Source organism: Callionymus lyra, chromosome 6 (genome assembly GCF_982586985.1).
Source record: "Callionymus lyra chromosome 6, fCalLyr1.hap1.1, whole genome shotgun sequence".
NCBI lineage: Eukaryota > Metazoa > Chordata > Actinopteri > Syngnathiformes > Callionymidae > Callionymus > Callionymus lyra.
Window position 1 is genome coordinate 22,016,782 of NC_141823.1, and position 13,037 is coordinate 22,029,818.

General features: G+C 40.7%; 1 protein-coding gene across 1 annotated transcript in view; it reads left to right on the top strand.

Moving 5' to 3' along the window:
* The window catches only part of rhbdl1 (rhomboid, veinlet-like 1 (Drosophila)), a 41,360-nt gene extending 31,714 nt beyond the window's left edge, over positions 1 to 9,646 (top strand). Inside the window, exons 6-8 of the mRNA XM_087794250.1 lie at positions 3,869 to 3,969; positions 7,680 to 7,740; positions 9,010 to 9,646. Of these exons, the coding sequence (XP_087650376.1) occupies positions 3,869 to 3,969; positions 7,680 to 7,740; positions 9,010 to 9,281 (434 nt within the window). The 3' untranslated portion in view covers positions 9,282 to 9,646. The remainder of the gene's footprint in view (positions 1 to 3,868; positions 3,970 to 7,679; positions 7,741 to 9,009) is intronic.
* The last annotated feature ends 3,391 nt before the right edge of the window (positions 9,647 to 13,037 follow it).

Consider the following 13,037-nt stretch of genomic DNA (forward strand, 5'->3'; position numbering starts at 1 on the left):
CAAATTAAATTGTTCATACGTGAAGGGCTGATCCCGGCACAGTCGAGGGTTTGCACTTCCAGCTGCGCCGCACACGCAATTAAGAGGCGATTCACCATTTTGAATTTGCTCCAACTCATTTTCGGACACTTTGAAGGGATCAGAGACCACATAGCGTACAGGACTAAACTGTGAAATTGAGATATAATGGCTGCAAACCAAAAACTGGGGCATTGAGTCTCAGCCTCAGATGGTCAGCTAACGCTTTAACCTTCATCTCGCCCATAAATCCACATAAAAACAGCTTCTAGGTGTTGAGGACGACGACAGATAAATGACTCGGCGACGCACTCTGATTACCATCTGTCTTCCTGTGATCATCTCTGCCACCATCACTCGCTTCCTTCGTCAATGTTTACTCCGTGTGGTCCCACGACACACATGCGACTACACACACGTGTGTGTGTGGGGGGGGAGAATTGGAATGTAAGAACATGCATAATAGATCTGAGATCAGAACTTGAGCAAACTCCCGCCGTGATAAAAGTGTTTTTTGTTTTATCGGCACTCTCGGCTTCTCTTATCAGCTCATTTGCATAATTAACAGTCCATGTCCTCACAAACCACTCGGATCTAGAACCGCCTTCATTTCCGTCCCACTTTATGCCTGCACACGCTCCCACTCCGCCGACTCACCACTGCAGGACATCGGTTGAGCCGCACCAGAGAGTTTTTCTTTGCACAAACAAAAGGGCGAGGTGTCCTATCTGTCGGTGATACTCGTGCGATCTGAGCTAATAAAGTTTGCTCAGATGCGTCCGACATTTGAAGATGATTATGAAGTGCAAACACATGCTCCGACACCTGAACCTCCCCCCCCCCCAAAAAAAAAGTACTGATGAGAAAGTTATGAGTTCACAGACTCAGCATTTATAATTTAATAATTATATTGGCCTGCAGAGATCAATACAGGAATTATATTCCCCCCCAGACCACAGCTACCGCCCTCCACAGTGAATACTTGACCTGGAGTCAAATGTTAGCTTTACACAATGATTACAAAGCAGTCTGGCTCTCTGCTTCTCCTCCACAAACCTGGACGTGACTGGGTGACTAATGAAGAGTAAAATCCCACCCAAGTTTTTTTTGTTGAAATGCTCTCAAAAGAGTCTGATTTCGACCCTAAATAATCAATTTTTGCCACTATTAGTGCTCTTATTCCAGGTGACAAGTGTCATAAGCTCTAACAACCTTCCTCCAAAACAAGCATTTCTTCACTTTCTCTCATTATCAGCCGGATGTGTGCAGGTGTTTCCATGTTGTTGTGTGATTTTTCACAACTGTCACTCTCCAATTTTACTCTTGAATATCAGAAATAATCAAAACATTTTATCTGACGTGTCGTACACCTACGTGCTCGCATCATTCTGCCACCGTTGTGTACTATTGGAATGTCTCATCCGCCAGATTAGTTTAGTCTGATCATAAAAATATTCTTCTTAGTTTTTTGCTACAGCCCATCAGAAGATGCCACCTAACATCATACACAATATTTAACACCCTTGTTTAAGAAAAGCGTCAGAATAGTTTTATTTTAATGTTGTTGTTTCTTTATTTGGCCAATTTTCGACATGTACATTTGTTGACAAATTTAAAAAAGCCTCTTGTTGTATCAGTTTCTAGTTGTATCTTCCTGGTAACTTGACAAAAAGCCTCTGCTCTACAACTAATTTGACCCAACCGAGCCCCAGAAGCTGAACAGCTTAGTCAATTGTTTGCTAGAAATCAAACAATGGCTGAGTGAAAACACTTTACAGCTAAATGTGGAGAAAACTGAAACTCTGGTGATTGCTCCTGATGATAAGATTCCAGGGTTGAGTCAGTACTTGGGTGACTTAGGTCAGTCTGTCAAACTGAGCCTGAGAAACCTGGGTGTTGTATTTGATAAAGACATGTCTCTAGTTCGACACTGCAGAAAACTGACCAGAAACTGTTCTGATCTCTAAACTTAGGAAAATGTTGTCGGAACATGATCTGGAGCTTGTAATCCATGCGTTTGTTTCTTCTCGTCTGGACTATTGCAACAGTTTGTTTTCTTGTCTTAACAAGAAGGAGCTGTCTCGCCTGCAGTTGATTCAGAACTCTGCAGCGAGAATTCTGACCCGCTCTAGTAGAAGAACTCACATTTCTCCGATCCTTAAAACTCTTCACTGGCTTCCAGTTTCTTTCAGGATCAACTTTAAAATTCTGGTTCTTACTTTCAGATCTATTCATGGTCAGGCTCCTCCTTACATCACTGATCTGATCCAGCCTTACACCCCAGCTCGGGCTCTGAGGTCTGTGGATCAGAATCTACTGATGGTTCCACGCACACGACTCAGGACCAGAAGAGAGAAATCTTTTCAGGCTGTTGCTCCTAAGCTTTGGAACGATCTTCCTCTCTTTGCGCTTGATGGAGTCTACTGACTCCTTTAAGAAACATCTTAAGACGTTTCTATTTGTTCAGGCTTTTCCTTGAATTTCTCGAACTCCTGTGTTGTTCTCAGTATTATCTTGACCTTTAAAGTATGTACTTTTTTGAGTATTGTTTTGATTGTTTAAAACAATACTTATACGCTTTGTGACCCTGGTCTCGAAAAGCGCTATATAAATAAATATTACTTACTTACTTACTTACTATGTTGTTCAGACTAAATGACGTAGTGAAGAAAATTAGGAAAATAAGTCTTAGAGAGTTCTACTACACGAGTCATGACTTTTAAACCAATCCTTACAGAATATATGAACAAACATATTGTTACTTGTATTGTTTGTGCTATTATAGGCATGTGGTTTGACCCCGTCTTGTCAAAACATCACTTAGTGTGTTGCACATTCTGATTTTCTTAACCTTTTTTGTGCAAATGTATTCCAGGTGTACGATTATTATTCTTATTTATACATGATTGTCATAACCTTTTATTTACGTACAACATTAATCCCTTCAAAGGTTAAAATGTATATTAATTTGGCCATTTTTCGAGTGAACCCTGACGGCATCCTTACGATTAAACATGAGTAAAGTAGCTTGAAAACAGTTTGCATGATTGGATGGATGATCAGCAGTGTTTGCCCCACAACACGCTCCATAGCATGTTAAAGGAACATGCAAGAGAGCCACTAAATATAACTTAGCACAAAAGTTATTAGCTAGTTATTATTTCCTTTTGCAACATTGATGCTCTCTTACCCGAGACATAGGTTTCTCAGAACGACACCGGTATATATATTTTAATTATAGAAAAGAAAAAATCCATTATTTTGCAAGAATCTCTCGTCGTTTCATGTATTCATCTTCTTCTCCCCCTCAAATGCTTTCAAATTAAAGCACTTTTTTTTCCTAACATCTGGCGCCTCTCCATACCTTCATATCCCAAATTAGATTCTACTTCTGAATGTAAGGAGCTTAAAAATGGAGATAATCATCTTAAGAAATGTTCTCCTGGGGTTTCTTTCTTGGCTTTAATTTGTCATGCTTCTGTGATTGGAGTGCAACAGTACTAATTGTTATGCCCTCTTTTTTTTAGAAAAAAATTAACTCCAGGAAGGTCTTTGGAATTGAGATTTTAGCTGACTCCTCGCTGGAGGCCTGAAAACTTTCTGAATGGTGGCGCGTGTGAGTGATTAGGAAATGTGTGTCAGGACACTCAGGCAGACAAAAAAGGTAGTTCACATTGTTGGATGCTCTGACGTCGCTCAAAGAGAAGAGACTTGTGCTGATTAATCAGACTCTCTCTCTTTCTTTCTCTCTCTCTCGCTTTCTCTATTTCTCTCGCTCTCTCTCTCTATCCCTTAATGATTTTTTTTGAACGTCCGAGTTTCTAATCTCTGCATGCCTCTGTCCCCGCAGGCTCACTGACCGTGTCCATCACCGACATGCGAGCTCCGGTGGTGGGAGGCTCCGGTGGCGTCTACGCCCTGTGTTCCGCACATCTGGCTAACGTTGTCATGGTAACAGACTTCACCATCATCATCTGCTTTTGTTACGCGTGGAAATGACTTTCCTAAAATAAGAGGAAATGTCGCCTTCATGCCACACTCAACGCGGCAGCTTTTTTTTCTCTCCTCTCATGCAGAGACGGACATGTTGAGATGTAGGATTTCAGTCTATAGTTCCCACAGGATTTATCGGATTTGCCTCAAAAAGTCTTCATCAGGGGCCTCATGTGCAAAGAAGTTGATGGATCTTCTACTAAAAACGGCCGTACACTCAAATCCAGAAAATAGTGCACGTACAAAAATATTCTGATGTATGAATCTGCTCACAAATAAAACCACTTCTCCTTTGTACATCCCAATCAACGTAGAATGAATCCCAGTCTTGTTCGTCCCTTTCCACGCCCTTATTTACATATTTAAATAATATGAACCAGATTTTTCCCTCCACGATCAGAACAAACCCAAATGAAAACATGAATTTAACAGTTTTATATTCGTTCATTTAAACATTTCCGAAATGGATCACATACTTAAATTCAAAGAGTGCAGAAGAGCTCCAGTGTAAATGTTTATGTTTTACTTATAGGGTTATTAACGCAAATACTTTATTTACAGATACGATCAGCGGCTTATTTGAAACATCTTAAAATGTAGTTTAGCAAGAATTAAGCTGTAAATCAGTTACTTAAAGCTTTGAGTATTGATGATGTTGTGAAGATGGTCTGATCTTCTCAGCTTCATACAAAGTTGTGACACAGCTGCGCAACACAAGCGCAAATTCTTTTTACATCTATAAAATAAAAGCGTTTTGTTTACAAATGACAAATATGTATTTATATAATTGTTTTTATATAACTGTTTTTCAAGGCTCCGATCATGTGATCACATGAGGGAAACTTTTAGCTGCTTTTATTCTGCAGAACGATGCAGAGCGTGTGTGTCGTGGCCATGGAAACCACAAAGACTGTAGTTGTAGTGATATTTTGATATAATGCACTGATGTTCATTTGATGATGAACGTCTTATTGACCTATAACAGTACACACTCAGATCTCTGTGGTGTATAAAGAACCTTAAAGTAGTTATTGAGAGGCGGATTCATTCAAACATGCGCCACTGAAGGCCAATGTTTGAAATGCACGGCCCGCCGCTGCTAAAATAATATTTTTCGGCTACATTTCATTTATTCCCTGTTCTAACCAATCATCCTGACAACCCAGGGTCACTGCCCACATGACTGATCAACCCTATTTAATCCGTAAAAGTGCATAAAGACTATGATTATTAACAACATTTTTTCCACATTCCCTTGAACGTATCATCATATCTACATATTTCAGACTCGAGCATTAATAATGAATGAAGTATGTAAGCAGTGAGATTCCAAAGAGGTTCTTTAAGAGCTTTTTTTTTTGTTGTTCAAATCTGTGTTTATTTCCTTCCCAGAGTTTCTTTGTGAAAAGTCTTCCCTGTAAGTCCGAAGGCAGCATTTCATCTGACGAATCACTTTAACTAATGTTGCTCGGTGCCAGCAGTGCAGATGCCAGCAGGAATGAGAATCAAAGCGCTCAGACGGTGTAACCGTGCGCTCGTCGCTGCTAAAAGAGCATTTATGTGGTCGGCCACGCTCGTCGCCCTTTTGGTCTCGCGGAAATCCTTTACACTTCGACTTAGTTCTGCTCTGATTAGGGGGAGGGTTTGTTTGTTTTAGGGAGTAAAATTGTGAATCCACGCGTGATCTTTTTCTGTGCCCGAACATCTCTTGGTTGAAAAGATTCTTTCAGGTTCAGTGAAGGACTGACTCAGCTCTGCGTGGATTGTCAAAGAACATCACGCACGTGTCTCAGCATCAAGACCGAAACCCTTCCGACTGGATCCTCCGGCATCTCCTGATGACCGTTCCTGCCTCAACACACTACGATGATTTCTCGTAGTTTCTGAGATTCTGGGTCAAAGATTTTGATCCGTGACGATCAAAATCTTCTGTCCTTGTCCTGTCCCAGATCTTCTTCTTCCTCACGCCAACAACCTCCTTTTTTTCCGTCCGTTGAATCATTCATTCGCAGTAATGCTCCGACAATATCAGCTTTCCTAAAGTGTGCGCTCACGTCCCTTTTCATTTTCTACTTTTATCCCGCGTCGTTAATGTTGCATGACGCTCACTGTTTGCTGAGAGACCGTCCCCCGGTCGTGTTGCCACAGTCGGGGTCTAATGGAAGGATGTGGCCGAGCAATTATTTAACTTTATGAGTGGATTAGAAGTCGCGACGCCATTACTCTTTGTTCCCTGCAGAGTCAGGGTATCTGTTTACAGGACGCGCTCCCTTCTTTGAGAAACTCTCTCAGCTCTAATTAATAGAGCGGCTCTGGGCCGGCACCAGTAGGAGGAGAGGCAGGCAGGTGTGTAATCCTGTTCAACATGTGGGGATGGTCTCAGATGTCCAGAGGGGTGACATCGGCTGAGCTTTAACCAGTATTGTGTGTTATTGTGGCTCACACAATCTCCACCACATGCATACTTAGGGTGTTAAAACATCGGTATATGGCAATATTTTTGTCACGATACATGACAGCACTGAATCAATGGAATTTGTTTTTGCAATTAACAATATTATCTGCGTTCATTTATTTTTGTGTTGCAATATAATTTCCGTACACTAGATGGCAGCAGTCATTAGTTCACCCGTAGCTAAAGGAATAATAAAACCCTGTGCGATTACGAAGACTAAGAACGAGGGGATACTGTTTGGACATATTTTGGTTTTCAAAACAAATGAAATCAGTTACGACTTTATCGAGAGTCATGTGGTCTGAAAATCCTAAAACACCAGAGCAGTCGTGCAATACTACAATCCTTAGTATCGCAATATATCGTATCGTGATACATATCGTATCACCAGATTCTTGCCAATTCACACCCCTAATGTTTACCTGGAATTACAATAGTCAGATTTTTCCCCACCACTCGTACTACAAGTCCCATAATGCAGTGCAGTTATAGCTTGAATGACCGTTAACAATATTGGAGTAAAAGGTTTAAAATTAAATTTGAATTCCTGTGTTAGGTTAACAGAGTGTACCATGGCTGTTGTGAGGAGCCGAACAAAAAATAATATATAAAAGAACTGTTTCAAAATGGGGAAAAATAATTAATGTTTATGAATATATCATGATTTCATAAAACTAAAACGTATAGGATTTCATGGTATATTTAAATTGTGTTTGCATTTTATTTAGATATAGATCACGTTTGTTAAATTCGTCAAGTCATTTTTTGTGGCCAGTCAGATGGTCGGCTCAAATCGGAGTAGATCGTTGTTGTGATTCATAAGGATGCCAGTGGTTAAGCTGAGATAATGAACAGAGAATAAAAATGAAAAGAATTATACACATAATTCTAGTAACATGATGTTTAGTAAATGTATTTTTTGGCTGAAGGATTTATGGCCCCTTGTGTGCCTGAGACACATATTTTATAGATCATGAAGACCTGTTGAGATAATATGTAGCGACAATATACTTTTTTAATAAAAGAAAACATATTTTGAATTGTATAAATGTCATGGACCTGGACTGGTTGCCATAATCTTCTGCAGTCTTCTACAGCATGAAATATCTCTCTGATGTTCTAAAAGGCTTCTCTATCTCTCCCTGTTACCTTAGAAAAGGACCTTGAAAGTACTTTAGACTCACAAATGAATGACACAGTCTTTATCTTGCAGAACTGGGCTGGGATGCGATGTCCTTACAAGCTGCTGCGCATGATCCTGGCACTGGTTTGCAGTAAGTTTCCTTCCTGAATATTTCCCGAATCAAGCTTGAAACTTATTTTTTTGATATACTTACTTTTTTTCATTAATTCAGGTTTAAATCCCCTTTTCTCGAGAGGTTTGAAATGGTTGATAAAAGCTCTGAAACTCACTGTCGCCTGGTCGGACACGTTGCTTTGTTGCCAGTGGATTTGAGTCACACGTCAGCTTCTTCTTCTCCCAACACACGTAGCAATAAGCTGTGACTTTCATTAGTAAGCAATATGCTGCCTCCATCTGTCCCGCCCCCGAACTGGGAGATGGGCTCGTCTCTGCAGGACGGCGATGTTTCCTCCTCGGAGTTTTGTACTGTCAGAGGATGCAGCTCATCAAAGACAGACGTCGTGCTGAGAACACTCGTGGAATATTTGTTGCTTCTCCCTGCTGTCATGCGTCTTTGATTTCAAGGAGAAGTTTCTGATGAGTGGAACAAACCAGAGATGAAAACCCAGGGTTTAACTACTTAACTTAAATATCTTCAGCAGGGGTTTCTGCTGTGTGCCCTGAGGGAGGGTTCAGTCAGGTCGAGGTAAACAATCCCATCCTCACGTAAAATACTGACACTTTATAAGTGTCATACCTAATGTGTCAATTTGAAAAACACACCAAGAAATACCTTATCAAGGTAAAACGCCGCCAAAAAATTGTCTGCCAAAAATCTTGATATCGTTGTTAAAATAACTGAAAGTTGATTTAAGCAACTGTCCAATGCTAGCTTCTTTTTTTTTAGCTAGCATGCTGCTAATTTAAACAGTAAGTAAGTAAGTAAGTAAGTAATTTTTATTTATATAGCCCTTTTCCAGACCAGGGTCACAAAGCGCTTAAACAATCAAAACGATATTCAATAAAGTATATACTTTAAAGGTCAAGGAAACTCGTCATTACTCCTGCCATACAGACATGCCGTTTTCTTATACAGATAAAATGTTTATTATTTATTTTTGACAGAGCTGTTCACCCGGGTCAGAAGTCGGAAATTATGTTTACTAAAGTACTTACAATACTGTGACTGCTGTGCGCAGAAACTGAGCCAAAAGAAAGAAAAGTATGGCTAAATATTATGAGAAAAATATATAATAATAAAACAAGAAATACCAAAAAATAATACAATTCAATCCAAAAAAGGTCTATTTGTTAGAAACAGGAAAGACAGTGATTTGATCGAGTCATAAATCAGGGCAGTTACCATCGGCCAAGATTGTTCAGTGGAATCACGCTGACCCCGTTGCTCTTCTGTCCTCAGTGAGTTCCGAGGTGGGCCGAGCCGTCTGGCTCCGCTTCTCTCCCCCGCTGCCCTCCTCGGGGCCCCAGCCCAGCTTCATGGCTCACCTCTCCGGGGCCATCGTGGGGATCAGCATGGGCCTCCTCATCCTGCGCAGCTACGAGGAGAGCCTGCAGAAGCAGTGCTCCTGGTGGGTCATCGTCTTCTCCTTCATCACCTTCCTCCTCTTCGCCATCTTTTGGAACATCTTTGCCTACGAGCTGCTGGGGGTGCAGATACCTCCACCTCCCTGATGAAGCCCCCCGCCCCCCCAACCCCCTCCTTGGTTCTTCCCTTCAAACGCACCAAGAGGTCCGCCAGTTCCTGTTTCCTCTAAAGTTAGTTCCAAAACCATGAATCACTCTCACAGTCGGCCAAGATTCCTCTCTACAGATACTGTGTGAATCAAAGAAAGGCTTCTCTTTTATTAAAGAGGAAAAACAGTAGCAACAATTCACATATAATGCCGCTTGAAATCCATTTTGGGGAGCTTTGTCTTTTGTACTCACTGAATAATCTTTAATTCACCAGCTCACTGAACAGTTAATGCTTTTGTTTCGGAGGGCTTTTTGAAAAGCCAGCCATCCATCATTTTAATCAATCTTTCATACACACAAAATGGGAATAACTTGTCTATTGAAGCTGCGCTGGAATACTTTGAAAAGATGGCGAGAGAACGGTTTCTCTGACATGCTGAAAAGCACACAAAGACGAGACGTTGTCGTCTGACAGGAGATGAACTTGTCCGCAACACTACGGTTTCATATGTGAGAGGAGACATCTGAATGAGCATCTTACTTGAATTTCTTCACAAACACCAGCATATATGGTTATGATCCAGCTCCTTTGAGACCTGCCTATGATGTGTGTGTGAGCTACACACACACATCATAACGTGATCATGACTGGTTAGTGAGGCTAAGAGACCATTTTTTAGTTTTAGATTATTTTTGAGGGGTGCACTTAAACACATTCAAATATGTTCAGCAGATTAAAAAAATGTTATAATGTTTAGATATAATGTATAAAATAAATTTCAGAATTTATTGTTGAAGATTATAATCTCACCTTCAAGCTCTGCTAGAAATACCTGCCATCTAGTGGCAGGAGGCCGTCACTCCACAGGTCATGCATTTATTTTTAATGTGTTATTTAAATTATTAATTAAAATTTAGCTCAAAGCCAACAATTTCGTGTTCTTGCAGGGAAAATAAAATATATCATCTGACCCGATCCTGACACTTTTTTAACATTCAGTATGATTTTCTTTGGACTTTAAAAGGCATCTGTAGTTGCACCTGAACAATGTGTGTCTGTTTGGAGGGAATTTTGACTTTACATTTGGAAAATGAAATTTAAAGTAACAATTTACATTTGTACAGTTGTAGTTTTAGGTTTAAGTTAGTTTCAAAAGTATCATGCATGGTCTTTGAGCCACACTTTTCCCAGTCCTGCTGTATATATATATATATGTACAATTTTTTTCACTTTCATGCAGCATAAAAATTAAAGCTTTACGAAGTTAGACCAATCGCTTACCGGAAAATGTCATTCAGGCACAACTACTGACGTTTCCTTTACTGACTAAATTCATTAGAAGGTTTGGAAGATAGTAAGCAGCGCTTATGTCTCAACATTTGCTAGCCCCCGTTCAATTGTTCCATAGAAGCACGAGGGTTTATGTTCGAAGAAGATTCAAGAGGCTGAAATCATTCACAGCAGTGGAGCGGAAGCACATTTCCATCATGAAACCGTGGTAGTGTGGATGTTGGATTCTGTATCTCATCAAATATTTCACCTTCAGTAGCTTTTCACGTTCTTTCAAACTGTACATACACCTTTTTTTCAAGGGTTGCAACAATTTCTCTTCAAACATTTGGCGGATAGATTTTTGAAAACCGGACTGAAACTTTAGTAGCAAGAGTATTTTAAGGGTCACCACAGAACTACAAGCATCACCACAACTCAAGCATTTAGTTTTAAACACAACACAACTACACTGTGGAAGCCAATGGATTTGAACAGAAGTTTGTTGTCAGGAATGAAAGAGAGGTGAAGCAACAAGTCATGTAAATTATGCCATTTCATTTTCTGTGGCTATCGTCGGAGAGAAGTCGACTTCACACGGAACTTTCCCGTCGTAAATCAGCCACGACTTTATCCAACAAGCTTAAGGAACTCCAGAAACTCCTGTTCGTGTGGCTTCAACTTGTTCTCGTGTGACGTACTGGACTGCTGAGGTCATAGATGAGTGTCATCACCCGACCTCTGACCTCCAAGAGAGCACTGGGTTCTCCGAGTCCAGCCTGGTCTCTACCTCAGTTTCTCCATCTTAGGGACTGTAATCTTTTGTAAAGGAATGTACCTATCTGGAAAAAAAAAGAAAATCGTTATTAAGCTGTCCCTGTTCTCATCCGACCGTGGGCGTGTTTATCGTGTGTTCATAACCCGGAGGCGTTAAGGTTTTCAAATGGTGCGAAATAAATCTACGATTTGTTTAGTTTTTCTGATGAACAGTCTTTGAATCAACACCTGGTTTTGAGTTGACCTCTTCAGTGCTTTACCAAACAAGCCATAGACTGAAGCCATCAGAGGGCGAACCTGCTGACATCAGTGACGTTTCCTGTGGATACGTGTATCATATATATATTCATGATATATATATATATCCATGAATGGCTAGCTTCTAATCAAACTTGTTTGAGCGGGCCACGTTCCAAACTCCCCTCCACATTTGCATTGTTGCAGAATCACACGCGCCGGCTGTGGCGTTTATTATCTCCTGAATGATTCAAGCTGTTGAAAATGCTGAGTCCAGAAGAGCAATTTCTGTTACTCATGCAACGTTTCATTATTTTCTGTCTGTCGATCGATAATTCATTCAACTGTCCAACTGTGGCTGCCAACAGAATTGTACATATGGTCATAAATTCATCGTCGGTGTGAGACATCTGTAGCTAACCAAGCTGCTGTGATGAATTAGCATAGAAGTCCAGCCATTTTCAGACACACTTGTCGTCGGAAACATGATTTACCACAGCTTGGAAATATGAAAAGAATAAACGCCGTGTTCGTACGACAATAGAAAACATGCTAGCGTGAGGCTAGCATGCCTCTAGCCTCAACATAAACACACTGAAGGGGGTTTGCTAACAAGAGCTAGCATGCCGCTGAACTCCAGATGGAACCTGAAAAGACATTCCTCCATCCTTCTTGTGCGGTACTTTCAGACATCTAAGAACTGCTCTTAAAAAGTTATCGATGAATTATACATCAACAGTCACATTTAGAGAGTGACAGTAATGGCGCCGTCCACTTGTGTTTCCGCCATCGTGCTGTAAACGCACTTGGAAAACTCTTTCTTTGGGGCGGAGATCCAGAACATCAGGATATATTGTACTGGGATACAGATGCAACTTTTATGGCAAACGTAGTTGTGTGAACGTTTGTTCATTTGGGGCTTTAAGATAGTAGCTGGTGGTTTGCTAAGCCAATAGCTAGCTAGCTTAGTGGAGAAAACGTTGTCAAAATCTGCAAATATGTAAACAAAGAGAATTTGAGGTGCTACTTACACTTTGAGATAATCTGACAACATAATAAAAATAATCTAAACAAAAAGTGAAAGAAAAGTGAGCAGCATCCACGAGCATCCATTTGTTTTATCTCTTTTTTACAGATGTTGTGTAGCAAGAATGACTCCTGGAAGATTGTAAATAAAGTTTTTTTTTTGTAGTCCCAAAAAACGGGAGGGACACTTTTTTCACGCTACACTTGATCCTTCAAAAAGGCTCAGCTGGTCTCACAGATCCAGACGAACATTCATCCTTTATCGTCCTCTTTGAACACATCACAAGCGCAGAGAGAGTCGAGGCTGCTGCAGATTCTACGACCCCTGACCCCAGCCAGGTCGTCCTCACCGTCACACCTGACCGTGTCGTCCTCCTCGCCTGCATCTCTGTCGACCCACCTTCACCCGCCATCGTTTGTGTCACTTTTTTCATAACCGACTG